At 45.2% G+C, this 24,760-nt stretch overlaps 2 protein-coding genes across 4 annotated transcripts in view; one reads left to right on the forward strand and one right to left on the reverse strand.

Annotated features, from left to right (window-relative positions):
* Window positions 1-298: 298 nt before the first annotated feature.
* CCRL2 (C-C motif chemokine receptor like 2) lies at window positions 299-2,126 on the forward strand. Its single transcript, XM_029243915.1, has 2 exons — window positions 299-534; window positions 1,019-2,126. Exon 2 carries the CDS (start codon window positions 1,031-1,033, stop codon window positions 2,075-2,077), a length of 1,047 nt encoding a protein of 348 aa, XP_029099748.1. The 5' UTR covers window positions 299-534; window positions 1,019-1,030; the 3' UTR covers window positions 2,078-2,126.
* A 10,446-nt stretch (window positions 2,127-12,572) lies between these two features.
* The window catches only part of LTF (lactotransferrin), a 28,093-nt gene continuing 15,905 nt past the window's right edge, over window positions 12,573-24,760 (reverse strand). For all 3 annotated transcript variants that reach the window (XM_029242562.1, XM_029242561.1, XM_029242563.1), the window contains 7 exons: window positions 24,458-24,505; window positions 23,368-23,523; window positions 21,502-21,643; window positions 17,577-17,644; window positions 15,451-15,635; window positions 14,146-14,335; window positions 12,573-12,777 (listed from right to left, as the gene is read on the reverse strand). In XM_029242562.1, coding sequence (XP_029098395.1) covers window positions 12,737-12,777; window positions 14,146-14,335; window positions 15,451-15,635; window positions 17,577-17,644; window positions 21,502-21,643; window positions 23,368-23,523; window positions 24,458-24,505 — 830 coding nt within the window. In that variant the 3' untranslated portion in view covers window positions 12,573-12,736. The remainder of the gene's footprint in view (window positions 12,778-14,145; window positions 14,336-15,450; window positions 15,636-17,576; window positions 17,645-21,501; window positions 21,644-23,367; window positions 23,524-24,457; window positions 24,506-24,760) is intronic.

The raw sequence follows: 24,760 nt of genomic DNA on the forward strand, positions 1-24,760 counted from the left end.
AAGCCCCATATGCTAATGCTGATGAAATGCTACATAGGAGCCTCAAGCCCCTGGGCCTGGACACACAGTCATCGTATGTGACACTTCTCTCCTCTGCTGCAAGCCACCACCTGCTCAGAGTTACATGTCAGAGCACTTTGCTATCCCTCCCTCAGTATCACTGAGAAGCAGCAGTAACTTAGTTCCCTTATCTAGGGCAGCCAGCAGGATGGCCACAGGGAAATCAAAGGCGGGGTACGGGGTGGGGGTGGAAGCAGCAGGAGAAAACAACTTCCCGGTTTCTCTTTGCAGCTTAAGAAACTCTCTGGGGGTCTGGGGGAGCTTTCAAGTTGCTTTATTTTGGTTAGTCCCTGAGATGTGTGACTGGTGGAACACAGCCACCAGGGGGATAAACAGTGGTTTCTCTTGGCCCTAAGGGTCAGGGGCCAGCTGTTCTGAAGGAAGCCAGCTTTTAACTGGCCCAGACGGTTCCCACAGCAACTCGGATGGTAGGTCAGGAGGCCATACCCTCCCCGCCTAGGAACTCGGTCAGTGGTAAGTCTTCAATGTATTTAACCAGTTATGTCCATGCTAATGCTTAGGGTGGTTTCGCTTTTGCAAACATTTATTTATATCCTTCAAGAGAAGAACTCAGACCTCTCCGCCTGTCACAGGAAGCTGTTACGGGGGGTGAGCAAACTTTTTAAATGCACAGAAATTGCGACTGACACCAATTTTGTGAAACTAAACCCCAGTACTTGGTTCTCTTTAATTGTGTTTTTTCCTACATGGCTTCAGGTAGGCAAGTCTTGTTTCTACCAAGAGAATGAAGTTATATGAAGAAGGGTAATGCTTACTTTTGTCTGCCTGTGGTAGCTCGCATACTACTAAACACCTAAGTGCTTAATGAAGGGATGAATCATAGCAGCTGCTCTCAGGATATAGGGCGTGTTAAAGAAATGTTTATTTTCAGTCTTCTGAGTTGTAGACCGGACCACACAGCTGTATGAAGGGAGAATCATCTTTCATTTCTCCACAGGGCAGCCTGAAGATGGCTAATTACACGTCAGCACCAGAGGAGGATTATGATGTCCTCATAGAAGACAATCTGAGTAACAACGAAATAGAACCATGCACCCCATACGAGCCCAAGATTCTCTCAGCCCAGCTGGTGCCTTACCTCTACACCATGGTGTTCACAGCTGGCCTCCTGGACAATATCTTGGTTGTGCTTATCCTGGTAAAATACAAAGGACTCAAGCAAGCGGAAAATATCTATTTCCTCAACTTGGCAATTTCTAACTTGTGTTTCTTGCCCACCCTGCCGTTCTGGGCTTACACGGCCTCACGTGAGGGGGTTCTTGGTGACCCCCTGTGTAAAATTCTCGTGGCACTCTACTCCATAGGCCTGTACAGTGAGGCATTTTTCAATGTCCTTCTGACTGTGCAAAGGTACCAGGAGTTTTTCCGCATGAGAAGGCTTGTCTCGGCCTGCAGGATGGTGGCTGGCAACATCTTCACAAGTGCTCTGGCATGGGTCACAGCCATTCTGGTCACTTTGCCTGAACTTGCTTTTTACAAACCTCAGATGGAAAGCCAGAAACACAAGTGCTTCTTTACCAGACCTCACTTCCTACCAGCTGATGAGACATTCTGGAAGCATTTTATGACCTTAAAGATGAACATTTTGGGATTTCTTTTGCCACTGTTCTTTTTTGTATTTTGCTATGTGCGAATGAGGAAAACATTAAAGTGTGGGGCGAGGAACTGTGACGTTTTCAAGCTTGTTTTCACCATAATGGTTGTTTTCCTTCTGATGTGGGGACCCTACAATATTGCACTTTTCCTGTCTGCTTTCAACGAACACTTCTCCCTGCATGGCTGTGAGAGTAGTTACAACCTGAACAGAAGTGTCCAGATCATGAAAATCATCGCCACCACCCACTGCTGCGTCAACCCTCTCCTCTACGTGTTTCTCAACAAGGCATTTAGGAAACACCTCTGCCAACTCTGCCATCTGTGCAGTGACACCACACCTCAACCCACTGAGGAACCTGCCCAAGGCACATCAAGGGAAGAATATCACCTTTCCACTTAAATGTAAACTAGCTCCTACCAAAGGCGGGATAAATAAACAATAATTTTTCCCTCATTGCATTGTTTTGTGCAATAGTCTTTACATATTTGTACATAAAATAGGCTCCAGGAAGAAAAGGGGGAGGTGAAGAAACATTCACCAAGCGCTGAATTTGTCTCAGGCGCTGTGCTAGGTTCTTGACAAACGTGAGCTCCTCCGTGCCTCACTGACTGCTCGTGGTGTAGGTGGAATTAGTCCCATTTCTCTGGGGGAGGAAACTGAGGCTCAGAAATTTGTCTAAGATCACACAGCTAGAGCGTGGCAAGGCTGGGACACAAACCCGGTGCCATTCACTCCAGAACCTATACCTTGTCCAGCATATGCCGAACTTCTAAAATTCAGGCAAGAAGACACATAAAGCAAATATGCACTTTTAAAACCAACCGGACCACATTCCAAATTAGAACAACCCATTCACACAAAAGTAATTCATCAGGCACAGTTTCTTTCAGGTAATTGAAAGAGATGGCTAGCTGGAGGCTCTGGATAAAAAGAGGAAAAGGGACTTGCTCTGTGGAAAGTTCTCTGGGTTTTCTTGGCTATTCACCACACCCCCCCGAAGCCCCCAGATACCCCTGAGGCCCCCAGATACCCCCAACCTCTGAGCCTCCCAAGGTTTCTAGCACTTTCTGCTATCTAACAATAGCAAACGTACAATTATGTCTAGAAATGTTTAACACAAGGCATGTTTTGTCCTTTTCAGTGTAACGTACACCTCAGGCCTCACCGCCTGTGACTATAAAACATCACAAGAAGAGTTTGCCTGGGGCAATCCAGTGCCCATTTTCTGTTACATATCCCAAGGAGAGGTGACAGATGAATACAGGATGCCTGTGGACCACAATCTCTCACCTCCATCACTGAGGAGGGAGGAGGAGGAGGTGGCACCTGGGGGAGATCCTGTAGGGAGCACAGTCTATACCAGTCACTGGCTCTTCCGTGTCCTCACCAGGTGCTATGGATGAACTGTGTCCCACAAAACATTCATATGTTGAAGCCCAAGCCCCAGTGAGATGGTATTTGGAAATGGGACCTTTGGGAGGTAATTAGGTTTAGATGAGGCGGAGTCTTCAGGATGGGATTAACGCCTTATAAGAAGAGACACCAGAGAACTTGCGTGCTCTCTACACCATGTGAAGACACAGCAAGAAGGCAGCCATCTGCAAGCCAGGAAGAGAGCCTGCACCAGAAACCCCACCATGCCGGCACCTTGATCTTGGACTTCCCAGCCTTGAGTACTGTGAGAAATAAATTTCTGCTATTTAAGCTACCCAGTCTATGGTATTTTGTTGTGACAGCCTTAGCTGAGTAAGACAGGGCTCACCCTGAATGACATTAAATAGCCAATAAAAACACCATGACAAGTCAAGAGCAAGACCTCAGCTGAAAGTACCCCAGCAGATATGAAAAGAGGAGAAGGAGAAGGGACAGGGATATCTTCTTCACACTCATACTCACCAGATATGAGTAGGTCTGGACTCCCCATTCACTTCTACCACATATGGGACAGAAATCTCAGGCAAAATGAGATCGTTTTTGGATGTTTATAGACACAGTAATGAATTCACAGAACAAACCCTTTCAGAATTTTCATAATGAAAACATGGAGCATATAGAGAATAAACTCTTACAGTGACTGAGAGTGAAATAGTTACTGAAAATCAAAAGTCTGTGACGGCTGATCCAGCTACAATAGCCCACACACGTAAGTGGTATATCCAGCAAGGTCTTCTTCCCCTGTCAGAAGAAGAAGACAGTTGTCCTAAAGATAAAAATGATTCATGCTTGCACTATTTACAATAAAAGCAGCCCAAGTGCCTATCAAGTGCAAGTCGGATGAATGGATACACACACACAATGGAATAATACTCAGCCATAAAGAAGAATGAAATGCTGACATCTGCAGAAACGTGGATGGACTGCAGAATATTATGCTACATGAAATAAGTCAGACAGAGAAAGACATACTGTATGATATCACTTGTATGTGGAATGTAGAAAATAACACAAATGAATGCACATGCAAAATAGAAAAAGACTCACGGATATAGAAAATAAACTTGTGTGGGTTTCCCTGGTGGCACAGTGGTTAAGAATCCGCCTACCAATGCAGGGGACACGGGTTCATTCCCGTGTCCCGTGTGGGGTCTGGGAAGATCCCACATGCTGCAGAGCAACAAAGCCTGTGTGCTGCAACTACTGAGCCTGCGCTCTAGAGCCCGCGAGCCACAACTACTGAAGCCTGCGTGCCTAGAACCCATGCTCCGCGACAAGAGAAGCCACCGCAATGAGAAGCCCGCGCACCGCAACGAAGAGTAGCCCCCGCTCGCCAGAACTAGAGAAAGCCCACGCACAGCAACAAAGACCCAGCGCAGCCAAAAACAGATAAAATAAATTTATAAAAAAAAATACTGAATCACTATGCTATACACTTGAAACTAATAATATGAATCAATGATACTTCAATTTAAAAAATAACACGTTTTCCACTTTTCTACAAACTATTGCATTAGAAAACTAACAACCAGTAAAAAGCCAAAGAGAACTAAGCATATTTAAGAAAATGTGACAGTGTTTCTGTTTTTGCCTGTAAATTATTTTCTAACGCAAAAAAAATTTTCCTATCAGGTCAAAATAATTCTGATTTGGGACATTTGAGAGAAAGACTGATATCTCATGAGAAATCTCTGATTCATCTCAATTTATGTGTTTGTGGGTACAAATGGAACAAATTTTAAAATGGTAAATGTGACTGATTTAGAGAATGAGAAAGCAATAAAACCTGAAATTGAAAAAAAAAATACAGGATGCCCAGTTAATTTTGAATTTCAGTTAAGCAACAAATAATCTTGTTCTTTTTGGTTTTTACAAATGTGCTGTGGCCACATCGGCCCAAGTTGTCCTCCCTCCTAAGAGCTGCTCACCATTCCCTGGTCTTAGGCTCCCACACCAAGCCTGAATTTCAATAGGACTTTATCCTTTACCAACTGCCTTCACAGACGTATTTGCACCACGTAACAGGCCTTCAAAGAAAACTGACTATCACCAGCCTCATTTTACAAGTGTGGAAACTGAGGCTTAAATCTCACAGCTCTCAGGGGTCAGAATCTGGGCTTGACATTTTCTGATATCAAATCCCACACTCTTTCCTCTCCTCCACCCAGTACTTCCGGACTTGTCTACAGCACTTGGTTTATAGAGTGAGTTCCTGTATACTATTGCTCCGGATTTTTCACAACAGTCCAAAGGACTGGGGGAAGGCACATCCAAGGATTGCTGCTCCCCTCAGCCACCCATTTACAGACCCTGTGAAAAGCAAAGTTCGCCAAAGAACCATCTCTGGCACATCTAACAGAAGAAAATCTTTGATTCAAATTTCAAACTCTGAATCCTTTGATTTTTCCCTGTGGTGTGGCCTTTAGCTATGAGCGGGGCCATGAGTCACCTCCCTGGAGTCCCCTGCCATGCCTGCTCTGGGAGAAGGTAGGAAAGGGTGTCTCTCTCTTCCTGTGGGACCCAACACAGGCCATCTAGCCTCCCTGTGCCTCAGACAACTGGGAATAAGACACCCCCACACACACAAAGGGCTGCTGGCCAGGATGAGGGCTTAGTGAGCAGCACAGTGACTGGCCCACAGGACGCTGCCTACATCCCACTTTTCCTCACACCCTCCACAGATGCTGCCTGCACCCTAATGGTGCTTGAATTTCAGTTCTGATGGACCTCCTCGTCCCCACGTCAGCCTCCTGCTGCTGCTCCCGGTAAATGACTATGCTGACAAAAGGATCTAGGGACATGTGGCTCAGCCCCAGCTTCTTTGTTTGAAGGAGTGGTGGGGAGGTTCAGACCATCTCGCTTATATCACCTATGACAAAATGTGTTTTCCTCTGCCCTCAACCACGTGGTCAGCTCAACAATTTTTTTTTAACATCTCTATTGGAGTATAACTGCTTTACAATGGTGTGTTAGTTTCTGCTTTATAACAAAGTGAATCATCTATACATGTACATATATCAGCTCAACAGTCCTGCTATGAGTCTGTGGACAGCCATCCCACCAGAGCCCCTGCCCACACGCTCTTTCAGGCATCCATCTTTGCAGAACACCTGCCACACACTTCCTGGGGGTGCACCCAGCTTGCTCACCATGGCTCAGGACCGTCCCCAGCTGCCCCGTGCAAACAGACGCTCCCTCCTCGGCAAAGCACACAACCCATGTCCCCAAGCTGATGCCACTTCCAGCGGATGGCTATCTGCATGCATACTCACTGTCTCCACTCTTTTGTCTCTGAAGGACTCCAAGGCAGAGTCTGTGGGATTCATCTCCAAATGGACTAGAGGAGCTGCGACGTGGTGATGGATGAGGAGGTGTCCAAGAGAGAGACTCCAGCCAACACAGGTGCTGTTATTCCCCCAGGGAGGTGACACTCATGCCTGTGAGGGAAGGCAGGAGGAGTTGACTGCCAATGGGTAGTGGGAGCACTTCCTTAAGAAACAAGCTTAAAGCCATTCCAGAGAAAATCGGAAAAATATGACTATAAACAAAATGTCAGATGACATACTTATCATTTTCAAGGGTGACAATAAAATTGCGATTATGTGGGAGAATGTCCCTGTTCTTAAAGAATGCATGCTCAAGAATTTAGGAGTGAAATGTCATAGTCACGGCTCACATTCAAATAATTTAATCACACACATACACACACCAGGTGCATATAAAAGAAGCAAGAGGGAAAACACATCAAAATGTTAACACCTGTCAACTCTACATGGAGGGTATATGAATGTCCACTGAACCCTCTCTGACCCCCACTGCACAAACGGAAATATTCATAAGACCAAGTTGAAGGGCAAAACTGACTCTGATTTTGTCTGGATAAAAACAAAGAAGAAAGATTGACCCCAAGTACAAATTTTAAAAGTCTCCTCCCTTCTGGTCCCTCATGACTGGGGTCAGACTCAATCTGTAGAAGAGTCGTAGAGAGAACAAGCCCCAATCCCTCATTTTACTTACAAAGCTGAGCCCAGAGAAGGTAAAGGATTTACCCGAGGTCATACAGCCACACAGCAGCAGAGCTGCGACTTTGCTCTAGACGTCCTGCAGCACATGCCACTTCTTTCCCACTCAGGACTGACCTGTAATTATTTCTGGAGACAATGGCGGGCCAAATGATTCCGAATACGCTAAGGCTAACAGCTGAGAAAAAAGTATGCAGACTCAGTCCGTTTCCCAACGACCTAAGTACACACGACCTTCCTCCTGACATGATGTGATAGGGAAGCTCCCAGCACCACAAGATACTGGCTTTTCCCTCAAAACTAAATGCGCACCGCTAGGGAAGCTGCCTGCAGGCATACCTTCCACGCTTCGTGCAACGCCACGCTCCGCGGAAGCACCGCGCAGGCGCAGACAGGAGCTTGGACTCCTCCGCGGCACCGATAGTCCCGGCACCGGGGGCGGAGCGTCGAGGCACCGCGGCGGCTGTATCGCTGCGCCGGAGCAGCTCCAGGCCTCGCAACACCTGGTACGTTGGAAGGAAGAGTCGTCGCCGTTGTACTTCTAAAGCACTTCCAGGAACTGGTCCTGCACATCCGAGAGAGGCAGAGCTCACCTTGCAAGAATGGATGAAAGGAGCCAGCGATGTTCCTACGCCAGGACAAAGAGCAGCAGCCAAAGGATGGGCGCATGCGCAAAGAGTAGCGTTGACTTTTTTTTTAATAGTTGGAAAAAATCAAAAGAATATTTCATGACATGTGAAAATTATATGAAATTCGAACTTCAGTGTCGAATTTCAGAAACTTTATTTTCAATAAAATAAAGTTTTTTTGGAACACGACCACACTCAGTTATATATGTATTGCCAGTGGTTGCTTTTGCACTGCAATGGCCGAGTCCAGTGGTTTTGACAGAGGTGGTCTGTGGCACTCTCATGGCTTCCCACTGCTGCTTGGTGCATTGTAAATTACAGCCAGTTATAATTCAATAGCATTTCAAGTACCAGACTGTGATGTTGTGATACAATAAGACATATACCTCCGGTCTTCAGCCCTGACTGATGGGGTGATAGGAGTGTCCTTTGTTATTCATAATAAACCCTCTACCTGAGTTTCAGTCAGACCTGAGTGTATGCTGATGAGGTGACGCTTGGTGCTTCCCTAGATAGCTTCAGGATGGGAGCTGGTTCCCAGAACCAACCTTGTGATGAGAGGATTGGAACTTTCAGCTCTGCTTCCTGACTTCCAGAGATGGGAGAGTGGCTGGATAATCACCAATGGTCAATGACTTAGTCAATTGTGTCTATGTTATGAAACTTCCATACAAACCCTAAACTACAGGATTCAGAGAGCTTCTTGGTTAGTGAACACATTCATGTACTGGAAGAGTTGCACACCCCGACTCCACGGGGACAGAAGCTCCTACGCTCTAGACCCTTCCAGACCCTTAGACCCTTAGCCTATGTACCTCTTCATCCGGCTATTCTTTTTCTATCTTTTATACAATCCTTTAATATAAATAGGTAACAATAAGTAAAGTGTTTCCCTGGGTTCTGTGAGCCATTACAGCAAATTATCAAGCCTGAGGAGGTGGTCGTGGGATTCCCCAGTTTACAGCCAAGTTGGACAAAAGTACAGGTAACCTGGGAACCCACTACTTGTGATTGGTGTCTGAAAAAAGAGGGCAGTCTTGTGGGCCTGAGCCCTTAACCTTGTGGGTCTGTGTTAACTCCAAGTGGTTAGTGTCAGAATTGAACTGACTTGCAGGAAACCCAGTTGGTGTCCACAGAGAATTAGAGAATTGTTTGGTGTAGGAAACCCACACATATTTGGTGTCATAAGTGTTGTGAGTAGATAGACATAGAGAACAGACTTGTGGTTGCCAAGGCGGAGGGGAATGAGAGAGGGATGAATTGGGAGTTTGGGATTAGCAGATACAAACTATTATCTATGGAATGGATGAACAACAAGGTCCTACTGTATAGCACAGGGAACTATATTCAGTATCCTGTGATAAACCATAATGGAAAAGAATATGAAAAAGAATATCTAAATAACTGAATCACTTTGCTGTACAGCAGAAATTAACACAACATTGTAAATCAATGCTACTTCAATATAAAAAATATAAGTGTTGTTAAGTAGAGAGAACAGTTTATCTTTATACACATAGAGCCAAACCACCTTTTTTAAAATTTTTATTACCAGTGCATATTCATCATGTTAAAACAAGCAAAGAAGAGAAAAGTGAATTTTGAATGTCACACTAATAAGACACTATGGATTGTGGATTATTTTGTTATCAAATTAGATGCCAAAGCACTGTATTTATTATGCAATGAAACTATAGTTGTGCTAAAAGAATACAACATGTGTTGACATTTCCAGACTAAGCATTCATTGCACTATTCCAAACTCATAGGGGAAAAATGGTCAGGAAAATTACAAATTTTAAAGTGAAATATCTCATCCCAACAGAATTTCTTCAAGGGACTTCCCCGGAGGTCTGATGGTTAGGACTTGGCACTTTCACTGCCGTGGGCCGCGGTTCAATCTTTGGTGGGGGAACTGAGTTCCCACAAGTTGTGTGGCACGGCAAAAAAAAAAAAAAAATCTTCAAAACAAAAAAAGAAATGAGGCTGCAAGCAAAGTAACTTTCTAAATAGCTCATTTGTTAGCCAAGCAAGAAAAGCCATTTACCTATGTTGAGTTAATGAAATCATGTTTGATTGCAGCTGTAAACAAATGTGCCCAGAGAAAATTAACTTAAGACTTTAGCCTTTCACTGACAACTCTTGCTTAAAGAGCTGAAAACATTGGGAACAAGAAATAAGACAAATGATTTGAGTGGCTTTCCTTGGCTTTTGATGAGTAAACAGATGTTACAGATGCTGTTAACTATTGTCTATTTGAGGAATCAGTGGTGAGTTTGAAGCCTCCAGGAATAGTCCACATGGGATAACTACAGGCAAGAATATTTTCCAGAAAATTGAGGAAACACTAATTCAGTACAATCTGAAGTGGAATCTGCTGAAATGTATTACAATTGATGGTTGTTAAAATCTGTGTTGGGCAGAAAAAAAGTTTAGAGTGGGGACCGTGCAGAATACAAGCTTTCCTTGAAGACTGTAAGGAACTTGAGGTCTGAGGAAGTAAAAGCAGGGACACCAAACACAGCCCCACACTCAATTCAGTGTCAGGGTGAAAGAATGCGGGACCAAAGACCCCCCTCATTGATGCTACGGCCGCCTGACTTGCTTTGGGCGATGAAATGATGGAAATGATATGGCCTCTCCTAGAAGGAAGCTTTAAGAGTTTTTTTGTGTTGCCTCCATCTCTCTTTTATTTCCCGCTCTGTCTACAGGCCAGTGTGCCCCAGGCAGGGGCTGCTGGTTCAGCCTGGGTCTCAGAATAAAGAAATGAACAACAGAGCCACTGATGACCTATGACAGGTATGAACGTGAGACAGAAACAAACCTTTGTTGTGTAAGACATTGACATAACTTAGCATGAGTTAATGGATACAGCGATGTTAGATTTTGAAATTTTTATTTCAGCCCGAAAAGGGGATTTCATGGGCCTTTAATTTCACCTAAGTATCTTATTTATACAAGAAGGTTTATACGGTTCAAATATGATGTTTTATCTTGCTGGTATTATGACTAATATGGCTACACCATCAAATGTTGCTCCCTCAGTAAACTTCTAGTTTACTAGTGAGGCTGGACTACATATCTGGGCCATAATTCAAAGTAGCAAAAAAGGGAGTTTTCATTCTAGGATTATGGGACCGTAATTAATGTCCTTCAAGACAGATTTCAGAGGCTTCTGCAGGCAGCAGAAGAACTGCCTATCTCATTTTTTTTTTAACATCTTTATTGGAGTATAACTGCTTTACAGTGTTGTGTTAGTTTCTGCTGTATAACAAAGTGAATCAGCTACACGTATACATATATCCCCATATCCCCTCCCTCTTGCATCCTCTAGGTGGTCACAGAGCACTGAGGTGATCTCCCTGTGCTATGCCTGCCTATCTCATTGATACTGGTCAATGCTGGCCATTCTTGTCTGCTCTCTGCCTTTGAAAGGGAAGATTCACCCTGGTTGACGCAGGTTTGCCTGTTGAGTCCAATGAGCCATTGGAAATACTAAAAACAGGAAAATGATCCTTTCTCAGGGAAGAGTTACTAATCTAAGGTAGGACCCCAATGGGCCCTGTTTACTGGTGGGGAGAGTCTGTGCATTAGCAGCTAAAACCCAGCCATTTGGTCCTCTCTTAATTCCCTTCCCTGGCATCAAGATAGTGGGTCAGAATTGAAACTCTGGAGAAGAAAACTGTGGGGAACACACTTAAAGGACAAAGCATGGACCTTCAAAAAGGCAGAAAAAGGAAGGAGCAGCAGCATGGAAGCTGAGGAAACAGAACTTCAAGGAGCACATGTCCACAGAATCAGACATAGTAAGGGGCTCAGGGAAAAGAGATGTGAACCCTACTAAGCTTGGCCATTTGGGAAGCTGGGGCTGTCCTATTCCAGAACCGCTTCAAGGGAGTGAACAGGTTAGAATCAAACTACAGTGGGGTGAAGAGAGAATGACCCAAACACCCACCTGACTTGCTGAAGTGAAGGCAGCCCTCTCTGACCACGCTTTAAAGAGCTTGGCTGAGAAAAGTGGGAATAAACTGGTGACCAGAGGTTAACCGGAGGTTGAGGGCCAACAAGGCCAAGGGATAGATGTACAGTTGTCCCCTGTACCTTGGTATTTGCAGGGATTGGTTCCAGGACACCCTGTGGATGCCAAAATCCAAGGATGCTCAAGTCCCTTATATAAAATGGTGTAGTATTTGCATATAACCTATGCATGTCCTCCCATATATTTTAAATCATCTCTGGACTACTTATAATACCTAATACAATGTAAATTGCAAATTCAAGTTTTGCTGTCTGGAACTTTCTGTAATTTGTTTTCAAATATCTTCAATCCTCAGTTGGTTGAATTCAAGGATGTGTAACCCATGGACATGGAGGGCCCACTGTGTTCCACATTTTCCTATGTCTATATTTGTAAATTTACTATACCTGATGCTATTTACTTAAAATAGCAAATACTCATAAATCTTCTTGATACCCAGCTTCTTCCACTAATCCCTTGATTCCTACTCTCTATTCCTTCCCCTGCCTTAGAAACACACACACACACATGCACATACACACTCAAACACACACACACACACACACACACACACACACACACAACTATATGAGGGACCAACAGGTGCCCTTGAGGAAAAGAGTTGCTTGGCCTGACCTTAGACTCCAGACCATCAGGCACTAAGCCCGAAACTGCCGGAAAGAGTGGGAGTGGGAAGTGGGAATACAGGGAAGGAAAGGTTCCACTGGGCAGGTGTTTGGTCAGACACATGATTTCAGTATGAAATTCTAGAAAAGATGAATGGCACTTTATAGGGAATGAAAATCAACAGCATTTCTAATTTTATTTCTTGTTAAGATGGTAGCAGGGATCTGTGAAAACTGATGGGCTTGGCAAAATCCGCCCTCAGGAAGGGAGAAGAAGGATCAGGGCTGGAAGCAGGGAGGGGCCCCCGGGGAGGCGGGGCAGCTTCTCTTCAGGTTTGACCTCTCAGGAAGGCGCAGGCTTCCAGAAACGCTGTGGGACACAGCAAAGCAGGAGATTCAGAAACTGATTCCTTTTTTTTTTGAATCAATACATCAATCAAAGAGGACACTAAAACAGACTTTCCTCTGCCCTCCCACCACTGTAGGTCAAGGCTTGCCATCCCCACATTTCCCCACTGTCCGTCCTGCGAAGAGCTGCAGGACCCAAGGGAGCACACAAAAGCTCTGGTCCTTATCAAGCTGTGAGATTCCCTGCTCTGGCCTGAGCGACACAGCTGCCACCCACTCGTCTCCAGGTGAATCAGCCGTCACACTCTCAAGTTCACAAGGTATTGATGGTCCTCGAATCTGTTCTGGAATGTGAGCAATTGATCATCTTTGTGCAAATCTGCTTGCAGTAATATCCACCTACTCAGTCACTCATTCATCCATGAGTCCCTCCTGAGCTCTGGCTCTGTGTGAGCCTCTGTGTTAAGTGCTGAGGATTCAACACTTCAACACAGACAGAGAAGCCCTGCCCTCAAGGGGTGTACCATATGTGCAATCCTGAGCGGGCTGCTCACAAGAGTAGACCTGCAGCGCAATTCCCTGAGATGTCCGTGGAAACAGCAGGGTTTCCTTGGCACTCTTGACATTTGGGGCTGGGGAATTCTTTGTTGCGAAGGCTGTTCTGTGTGTGCTCTGTTTAGTAGCATCCCTGCTTCTACCCACAGATGCCAGCAGCACCCCCTATATCAGGAGAATTAAAAATACCTCCTGGCATTGCCAAATGCCTCAGGGGCAAAATCATCCCCGGTTGAGAACCACTGATAAAGAGATTCCCAGCCCTTCCCCAGGCCCTGGACCACCATACCACACCCACCGATGCCTCCAACTCCCCGGGTGAGGGACCAGGAATAGGAACCCAGATGACATCAGTGCACAGAGGAGGCAAAACTTGCCGAAACTCGAGAATCATTGCCTGGAGGCTCACAACACTCTGCTATGTCTTCTAAATGTTTTTAAAGGGTTAAATTATTGTCAATACATTTTCCTGGCTAAAATGTTTTTTGAGAATTTGTATTCTCTATGGTTAGTACTTACAGTAAGTGCCTAGAAACCAGAGTTTGTCATTTGTCAACATATATGTATATATACGTATACCTTTGTGTGTATGTATATACATACATACATATATTTACAATCGCTATCAGCCTTATAAAAATTTAGCATATTACTACGGCTTTATTTTATTCTCTAGCTCTTTCACCTCATCAGTGAGAGTGTAATTTCCCAAAGTATAGAGACATTGTACTGCCTTAACGTTTTTATACCTGCTTCATCCCTAGAATGTTTGGCCCTCCAACCTTGACCTTCACCTGCGGTGGTTTCCCAGTGACGCTACCTATGTTCCACTTACGGGAGGCTGAGCATTTTTTCAGGTTAGCAATGGCCGTGACATACTCTGGTCCCAAATATTTTTCATATGTTGTTTTGCCTCCAAGTTTGGCCAGACACTCAGTGTTGTCATTGAACAGAAGGTTTTTGGTCTCAGACTGGAATAAGCAAAACTTGCTCGGGCAGTGTTTTCCATTTTTCCCAAACTGAGCCTGTGTCAAAAGGGCAGACAGTAAGAGAGCAGCGGAGGAAAACAGGAGAGGTTATGGATTCGGGGAGGCCAAGGGCATTTCTTCTGCACAGGATCAGCCACAGGAAAACCATGGGGCAAAAGGAGCTAAGTTCTGGAATCACTCTACTGTCCTGGCTAAGTCTTCCCCTGCCCCATGGCCCCCTGCTCCACACCCCAGCCCAGTGCCCAGGCCCCTCACCACTTCTGATCTCACCTCCCACCATCTTGCCTTTCTTTTTAATCTGTGGCCTCTTCCCTTAGAACTTCCTATGTGTGACTAGGTGACAGCTGAGGATTTTGAGATCCACCCCCAAAGTAATCACCTCTAGCATTCTAAGAGGCCAGCTGTCCCAGAGAGGCAGACTGCATTGGAAATCCTCTCTGCCACGGACCCAGTCATTGCCTTGGGCAGGTCACTTAGCCTCCCTTGGGCCTGCTTCCTCCTCCATGCCCAGGCCTCCCACGGAGGTGAGCTGCAAGAACCAAGCACCTGCATGGAAGCAGACCTCTTACGAGCACCTGTGAGTGTGCCCAGCGGGGGCTCCATAAATGCTAGTTATTGTGCCAATTTTTACATTCCAGGGCCACTTTCTTTAACGCACATCTAGAAACATGCCATTTTAACACAGAGCTAGATGTCCTAATAGAGAATCCCAGACTTCAAGGAAATTATAGGATTTCCTTCAAACCACTTCACGTAGATAGCCTTAAATCTATACAAGTTCTGGGTTTGTTGTTTTTAGAGATTACAAATGCAGGGGCCCTGTCTAGAACATCCCCAGTCGGCCCGGGCTCTGGAAACATCAGCAGAGTAAATCACTCTCTACCTGGCTATGGGAGGAAGGCTCAGTCGCCTCCCTCATTTGCCTGAAGAACAACAGGAGGCTCAAGGAGAGAAAGCATCTCCCAGCCAGACCGTGAGCGCACGTCCAGGGCCATGAGACTCAGGGCAGCCCCCCAGCATGGAGCAAATACTCTCATCACCAGCTTCAAGCAGAGGGATGGGACAGAAAGGCCGGGGATGGGTGGATTCCCTGAGCTCTGTGATTGCCCCACCTAACAGGAGCCCCTGCAGGAGGCCCTGGTGACCCATACCTGTTGAAGGAGCAGCACCTCTTCCACGTGTGCTGCCTTATCGCTCCGAGATACCACGGCATGATTTGGGGCCACAGCCAGGTAGCAGCTCTCAGCCTCTGTCACAGGCTTCCTGGTGCCATCGAGACACAGCAACTCAAAGTCGTCCTGATTCAATTTCCTAGCCCAGTCCGCAGTGTTCTCTCCTGGAGATATAAAGAAGGCAGCATCAGCCACGGCTGCCACTCTGAGTCAAAGCATCCTTTCCGGGTGGCTGTGACCATCCACCGGCCTCTTGAAATGCACACACTGGGGTTGCAGTGATGTGAAGGAGAGCAAATAAAGCTCCACAAGATACACAAACTTCAAACATATCAAGCATTAGTGCTATATCCTCACGATGGAGTATTACTCAGCAATAAAAAGGAGTCAAGTTCTGACACACGCTACGACGTGGATGAACCTTGAAAACATTACGCTAAGTAAAAGAAGCCAGTCACAAAAGATCACATATCGTAGGACTCCATTTATGTGAAATGTCCTGAATACGCAAATCTATGGAGACAGAAAGTGAATTGATGGTTGCCAGCTCTGGGGGAGTGGGGAAGGGACTGATAATAGGTGTGGGGTTTCTTTAAGGGGTTTTGTGAAAGTTCTAGAATTGGATTCTGTTGGCAGCTGCACAACTTTGAATGTGCTGGAGATCACTGAATCCCATTGAATCTACACTCTGAATGGGTGGATTTTGAAGTATGTAAATTGTATCTCCATAAAGCTGTTACATTTCTTTAAAAGAAAACCCTCCATGTATGCCAGATTTTCCAGTGAGTTCCAGAAAAAGAAGTGTTGGTTTGTGTTCAAGAAGAAATTGTTGGGACTTCCCTGGTGGTCCAGTGGGTAAGACAACCAGCTCCTAAGGCAGGGGGCCCGGGTTCGATCCCTGGTCGGGGAGCTAGATCCTGCATGCTGCAACGAAGATCCCGTGTGCCGCAACTAAGAACTGGCTCAGCCAAATAAATAAATTAAATAAATAAGTATTTTTTAAATAAAAAGAAGAAGAAATTGTTTCCTTTCATATTCCAATGCTCTTAGTGTAACCAGAGGAAGGATAGGAATGTCTATGGGTTTATCAAATATGCTTTCAGTCAATTCCGATAAAATACAGTTGTGAAATCCCAGAGAAGCTTAAAACTAAATTTGACACCCATCTGATCCCTGGAGATCACTTAGATTCACTGTTCCTGAATTCGAAATGAATTCGAAATGTAACTGTACACAGTTATGCCTGTGTGTGTGCAAATGGAGTTTTCGTGGTCAGGTGGCTGCTTCTCTCCTTTCGCCCTGTCCCCTCAAGAAAAGACTTCCTGCATTCTCTCAGCTTTGTCCATTCAATACTGAGATCACCCCAGATTTACATGTCTGGCCTCGATTGCTCTCCCCAGGGACTTGGAGGAGTGGCTCTGGCTGTGGCTGTCACTGAAGGGAAGAGGCAGAAAGTGGAAGCAGCCCCTTTGAGGGAGGAAGTGGCAAGTCCTCTGCGGCGGGGTGGAGGGCTAAGTGCAGCGGGTAGGGAGAGAGGTGCAGTTTGGAAAGCAGCACACTGCTGGGAGTCTTAAACTTGGTAATTAGTATTTTCACCAGAGGTCAGAAGAGAGGGTGACTTATTCCTCTATTGGCTGGGGGATTTTACCTTCTTTCATCTGCATCTGCCTAGGATTTTGTCCTCATTAACTCCCCAAGGAGTTCCCACACCGAGGGCTCACATGGGCTGAATGAAGGCTCCTACTTCCTTGTTTAAAAGGGGAAATTTAACCTGCATATGTCCCAATTTTTTTCATGTATCATCCACGTTCAGTTTCTGGTAGGCTGAGACAGGAAGATGGTGTGCTTCTGTGGCTGACTAGACAAAGCCAGGGAGATAGTTGCCCCTGAGTATGGCTGGTGTGTGTGTGTGTGTGTGTGTGTGTGTGTGTGCGCGCGTGTGCACGTGTGCGTGTGTGTGAGAGAGAGAGAGAGAGAGAGAGAGGAAACTAATTTGATCCAAGTCTGCGAAAGGTTATATTTCCCTATTGCAAATTTGAATAGTAATCTGTGTCGTGATGGCAAAGATTCTTCTTTGAAGGGGAAAGGGAAACATCTTTACCTACCGTTAGTATTATCCAAGACAGTGACATCTTTCACAAATGCAACATCCCCAGCGTCCTCAGCCAGGCACCTAAAATGTTTCAGAGAATAAAAACATTGCCAGGGCTTCCCTGTTGGCGCAGTGATTGAGAATCTGCCTGCCAATGCAGGGGACACGGGTTCGAGCCCTCGTCTGGGAAGATCCCACGTGCCACGGAGCAACTAAGCCTGTGAGCCACAACTACTGAGCCTGCACGCCTAAAGCCCGTGCTCTGCAGCAAGAGAAGCCACCGCAATGAGAAGCCCGCGCACCGCAACAAAGACCCAGCACAGCCAAAAAAACACATTGCCAGAGAAGAAAAACTATTAGAGTTTTCATAAATATTCATAATACACATTCCAAAAACTGAAACATGGAACTAAACATAGAAAACATAGAGACAAATATTTCCAGGAACTTAGAGTTTAAAATGGTAGGTTGAAGATATATGGGTACCTTCCCTCCTTCTAAAATTCCAGTAAAACGACATGAGTGAGATTTTTTTTTAAGTCATAAATCCATGAGCCAGAGGAAGGCAAGAGGGAAAGAAAGAAGATAATAATGACAACGTTTGGAGGTAGAGAACAAATGGGTGAGCAGTAATTGACCCAAAAGAGCAAAGAAAGCTGTGACATAAGTTGGAAGTGGGGGGCGCCCAGGAAAAAGCTGATGTGCATATGGCAGAACTCCAGAAAGACTCAACAGTTAGAAGTACTAGGCACCGCTGAAAGTAGCTGAGGACAGCAGCACTAGATAGAGCCTATATACCTGAAGTGTAAATACATATATGCCCAATCCGATGAATTAAAAGAAGACCCACTAAAGAAATATCATTGTGAAGTTTCAGAACACTGGAGGGAGATTTAAAAATAATTTTTAGAACTATTTTATTTTTTTAAATCAAAAACTTTTCACAAAAATAGTTTTCAAAGCATTTTACATTGGATGAAACGCAAAACTCATTTTTTCCTAAAGAGTATTTTTCATTCATAGTTAAATCTCTGTAAATTTAGAGAGAAATATAAAACATATGTGTCTGATTTATTTACTCTTCACAAAATATTCTTTGTGTAGACCTGTTTGTCTAAGACACTTCATGAGCCTTCTGAAGCTTCTCTCTCAGAATTAGGAAGCCAAAAATAAATTGTTGAAAACTCAAAAAACAAAATTCTTTTCAAGAAGAAAAAATGTCATATACAAAGAATCAGGGATCGAAAAATGGTACCAGATTTCTCAACAGAAACTCTAGCTTTAGAAGACAATGGATTAATGCTTTTAAATTTCTGTATTTGCTCGATTTTCTGTCTATGTTACATTCTGCATAATTTTTTCACATATTTTCCACATCGCTACTTCTCTTTTTAGCTATGTTTAATCTGTTAAACTGGTCAATTATATAGCAAACTTCAATTGCTGTAATTTTTTTCCTTTCTAGAAGTTCTATTTATTCCTTTTTAAAACTACTAACCTGTCTATTCTGTTTTTTGCTTCTGGCAACCTTTCCCCCGTGTGTGTGTTTCACATTGTTATAATTACTTTTTACTGTGTCCTGCTCATTGTTACTGATAGAGTATTCCTGAGCAGTACCTGAGGCTTAAACTGAAGATGCTGTCTTCCAGACAGATTCCTAAAGAGACCGCTAGTCTGGGACCACTTTTTAAAAAATTATGAGTTGAGAATTTCTGGACCATCCTAGGGGACACAAGTTGGAGCTGCAAATCCATGCAAGAGCTGGCCCATGGTTTCAATTTTTCAGGGATGGCATGTATTTTCTTCCCTGTTTTCCTCAGCATCCAGGCAACCTGAAGCCTCCTAGGAGTGGGGTGGAAGTTACTTCTGGTTCACTCCTACCTTAAAGGTGTATGTAACCTCTGAGTTTAAGTTTGTCAGAATAGCTACTGTCAGGACAAAGTGTCTCCACCTAGGTCTCTGAATTCCTATTCCCCTTAGATTTTAGTCTAATAATCCCTTCTTACTTTGTCAGTTATTCAATGCTCTTAAGAACACGGGTGTGTGTGTGTGTGTGTGTGTGTGTACTTAACCCAACATTTTTGCTTGTTTGTAGTGGGACAGTTGGTCAAAACAGTTAATGCTCCCATTTCCCAGATATGGAAATCCTGTCAAAATTCCTAGGGAAACTGTTTTCCAGCCTGTACTTAGTTATCCAGCCAAACTATAAATCACTTCAAGAGTAGACTAAAGATGTTTTTAGACACGTAAATACTCAAAAAACAACTCCTATTCACCCTTTCTCAAGAACATGTGTTCTGTTGCAACAAAACCAAGAAAACTAAAGATGTGGGATCCAGGAAACAGATCATTTAAGAGGAAGTAAGACAATGAAAAATCCCAGAATGATGCTTAAGGGGAATCCCCAGACCACAGATATGTAGGGGGCCTCGAGAGGACCAATCCAGACTGGGGAGGAGGGTGGAGATCTTCAGGTGCAACATTCGCAGGTAAATGATGAATCTGGGACAGCATCCAGTCTGTTTGTGCATGGATTGCTAGATTTATGCTACTAGTAGAAGGTATGGGGATGAATGAGTGATTTTTTAAAAGAAGTACAGAAAATTAAGCAAATTTTAAAAAGACACCTATCAACTCCAGAGTAAACAAAAACTCTGTTCAATAAGGGAAATATAATTTTATTATGTCACATATTTAATATGAGACTAATATTTACATATTCATAATAAAGTAAGCACTAAATATGTCATACTCTTGTTGGATACTAAAAGGAGGTGAAGTTTGTGGTTACGGGTGGAAGAAACACAGGAGCAGTATGAGAGGCTAGATCTTCTTTCATAATGGAAAGTCAGCAGAAAATAGCTGACATTTAAAAATCAAGAACCAGCAATATATAAGGATGTTAGTTAGAAACACAGAGATAAATATGGCTCTGGTTCCAGCTTTCGATTTGAGCAAAAGACAAAGCATTTCCTTCTAGTATAAATAGGAATACTAAAGTGTAGGTGTTTCCAGTGAATAATACCTTACCATAGGTTTGAAAAAGAAAACCACATGTTTTTTTATCAGACATGTTGTCTATTCAATATTTCTGAGTAGAATCACATCACAACACTTCCATTTGCAAAACTTTAGCCGCTTAAAGATATTTTTGTACATTCACGAAATTTTTTTTTATAAGTCACTCAGAGTATAACAAAAGCTACTTTTATATCATGCCATCACTGGAGAGAAGGCTACTGAATCTACATTAAAAAATTCAAAGACCAGCTTGGGCAGTCATTCTCAGATACATGACGCCACCTGGTGGTGAAATATATTCTTGGAGAATACAGAAAAAACGGATGGGGGAGAACTCTGCCCTTCAAACCCCTAATTGTACCACTGAGAAGTAACATCTGGATTATAAAATGAAGACTGTGCAAAGATACTGTGATTTACTAAGTGTTTATAATTGGTGAATTCTGGAAACTTACTTTTTGGTTTATTTTTCACTAGTGGAGAATAACACTGCGCTATTTTGCCATTTCTAAGGCCAAAATCAAAGAGAAAAGTAAAACGTGAAACATAACAATGACCTAGGCTGGGGTAGAGGGTAGTGCCCGTGAGAAAGAGAATTCTTCCCCATAAACTGAATTGCAGAAAGGACTGAGAGCACAACCTCTCCCCATTTGATGCTGAGGACAAGGACATAGAGGCCCACTGAGGTTGACCTTGGCTCCAGGCCACAAGGGGGAGACCAGCAGAGCTGAGGTCAGACAGCCCCGGGGCCAGTCCCCACTCTTGGGGTGGTGGGTGCGATGGGAGCAGCTGATCCCCAGGCTGCCCCTTGGCTCTGCTGTGAAGGGCCACATTGGGCCCCTTAGAAATGCAGTGCCAAGATGCTGGAGGATGAGAAACAAGGCCCCATCCTGGTAAAGCCTGCCCACAGCACTCACCTGAAAGCCCCAGTGTAGCCATAGTACCTCTCCTTACTGTTGGGCACACACTTGTCCATGTTCCGGTCATCGCCAACACACAGTGCACAGAGCCTGGATTTCGGGTCAGCCCCAGGGGCACAGCTTTGATCAAAGAATTCATCTGCAGAGAAGAAGCACGGCGAGTCAGCTCTTCCTACCTGAGTCAAGATAAGCGGTCTTTACCTAACAGGTGATGTGGCTTGGTTTCCATTCATCATATTGCCCAAGGCAGATAGAACACAGTCATTATAACACACAGTAACATGTTACCACCAACCCGGGCCCCACCAAGGTTCAGAAAAACTTGAGACTGTAGGTACTTGAGACAGGAAACCTGATTGGGGCTGGGGAAGAGAATGTGTAATGGTACAAAGGGTCCCATCATCACAGCCTCGAGCTGGGGACTCAACTTGATGAACCTGATGGCCATCTCAGCAGAAGCTGCAAAATGTCCACTCCAGGATCTGATTTCCCCTTTTCCTCAGTAATAGGAACCCTGCTTTTTACCTGGGCGCCTGGTCCCTTAGAACAGAGACAAGCCTTACTCTGTGGCTAGTAAGCCACATGGCTAAGTATCACCAGTGAAATATGAGCAGGGGTGTTGGGTGCCAGTGTCCTGACATCCTTAAAAGACAGTTGGCACACGTGTTTTGCCCCTTCTTCCCTTCCTTCATTCTGCACATGGAATGCAGAAGTGGGGATTGGACCCCCAGATGTGACATGGGCCATGAGCGACCTTGAGCACGGAAGCCACATATGTTTCAGAATAGCCAGATGTTTGAAACCTGGGCCCTTGACACCATGTAGTTGTCCTGCCAGCTCTGGACAATCCACTGCTGGACTCCACTCACGTGGGAGAGAAATAAACTTCTATTCACTTCTACTGGGGGTTTTCTGTCCTTGCAGCTGAACCTAATACGAACCAACCCACCATGTGATTTAACCCACATTAAGGAGTTAACATGGATTAATACAGATTGAAAAGAGAGGAAATAAAGGTGACAAGAAAGCCCTGCCCCGACAAGCAAGTAGCACCCATTATCCAACTCGTGCAGCCCCTGCCACTGGAAGAGCCATGCCACGTGCCAAGCTCGGGCTAGGGCTGGGAGTGTCCCACTGTGGTCCTGGCAGCTTGCCCACAACCTGGAGGCTGCCGTGGGGTCATAGAGGGCGACACCAGTGTGCACTGATAGTGAGGAACAGAGCCACACGAGAGCCCGCCAAGCCAGGATCACAGACCCATTCAAAATGCAGCAGGGCCCCACTTGAGCAGATGCCTGCCCGGGAGGTGGGCCATGAAAAGAATGTGGCACACAGCTCCACGTCACCAGGCCCACGGCAGGTAGGGCGTGGCTCACGTGTGGGGTGTGAGCACGGCGTGCAGCCAGGAGGCGAGGCTGAGCCAAAAGCCTGGAGGTCTTACTCAGTTTCCTCTACAGCGTGGAGTAAGACGTCAGTTCTGTTTAGTAACAGAAGTCACCTTTCATGAGGAAGGCAGATGGTTTTTCCCAAATTGAGAAGCCAGTGCCTGGGAGGAATTTAGATCCGGAGCTCCAGGAAGCAAAAAGTGACATTTGTACTTCTCAGGACCTGCATCCATTCTTAGGGTACAGAGAAACAGACCAATCCTCCAGTTTTGCGCCTTCGTGTGGGGTGGAGGGGGTGTGGGAAGTGCTGTGTGGAGAAGCTGCAGAAGGAAGCCGCAGGGGGATCTTGCTTACACCAGAAAAGGCCTGTAAGCCACGGTCAGCCTGCAAGTCCCCACACCTCCCCTCCCTGAGTTCTACAGAGGAGCCCAGCCTGCCCCTCAGGATGGCCGACCCACGACTCCCTCGGGACTCCTACCAAATTTGCAGGAGCCTGTCTGGTTGGCGATCAGGCCCATGGGGATGTTCCAGCCTGCGGTCCTGTCCACGGCAGTGTGGCAGGACTTCTTGCCTCTCAGAGAATTCCATGTGAGCTCAGCATTTGCCTTCTTGACAACTGCCACGGCAAGATACCCTTGGACAAGAGAAGAGCAGGTCTTAGCCTCCCAGGGCCCGGTCCATGCACTCTACTGCAGCTGTGTGCAACCCAAGCCAACGAAGGTCAAGAAGCATCACCAGGCAATGATTCCCCCGGATGACTGGCCACTGTCCAAGAGACCAACAAAGTTTAAGCTGCTGCTCTCTGTTAAAATGAGATTGATCTGGGTTATGAAATGAAATAGTAAGCTGATCCTTGAAGTCCTTGACCAGCCAGATACTGCCCCTGAGTTATAAACCGGCAGTTCATTCTATTTTAGACGTGGGCTACTAAAGCCACGAACACTGACCAAGAAGCATGACCCCAAGAGTGCGTAGATCGCCAACTGCAACATGCAATACACCAACCGCATCAGGCCAGAGCAATGATGGCCGCCGGAATAAGTGCTGTGTGCATGCAGGGGGTGTGTCCCCAAGGACCTCCCTGTGCTGAGAGAGGGTCAATGGGGTGCAGTCCTCCTCCTGAGAGCACGCACCGGGCAGACTCCGCTGCCGGCAAGTGCAGAGCTCTGCCGAAGTTGAGGAAGCACCAGCTCTGGCAGGCAGGTGGGCTGGTGCACAGGGCAAGGCATTTAGCACAAGGGACCTGGTTCCAGGCCAGGATCTGCCACAGTATTATCAATGGCTGTGAGTGACATCCGGGACACTTTCCGCGTCCAAATGAGATGGGGGTGTAACACCCCACCTTCACCGTGGTCAGGACAAAATGAGGAACTCTTATATTTCTCTGCCATGTATGAAGGTCCATAAAAACGTAATTATAGTTACTCATCTATGAATGATTTGCATCTGCAAAAGAACTTACAGCTTCTATGGCTGCATCTCTGTGAGGTTTTTTTAAGTTCCCACCACCTCCTCCTCCAGATACAAAAACCTACCCTTGACTCTGAAAGTGATCGATTCCAACTCACCTTCCGTTGGTCTGTGCACACAATCTAAGCTGTTGCTTTTGGAGGATTCTGAAAGAATAAAGACAAGCAAAACGTCATGAAACACATGTTTTATTGTGATCATATATTTTTCAAAGGTACACACATATCAAAGAACATATACTGGCATGGTTTTGTGTATATGTGTTTTTAATATAAATAAATGGCATTGTATTATAGACTTCACTAAGTTTCCTCCTTTTTTTTAAATTTTCAACCCAATACTGTGTTTTTAAGCTCTTTTTTTTTTTTTGGCCGTGCCATGTGGCTTGCAGGATCTTAGTT

This window comes from Monodon monoceros, unplaced genomic scaffold, assembly GCF_005190385.1.
Source record: "Monodon monoceros isolate NGI ecotype Baffin Bay Population unplaced genomic scaffold, NGI_Narwhal_1 Super_Scaffold_3, whole genome shotgun sequence".
Lineage (NCBI taxonomy): Eukaryota > Metazoa > Chordata > Mammalia > Artiodactyla > Monodontidae > Monodon > Monodon monoceros.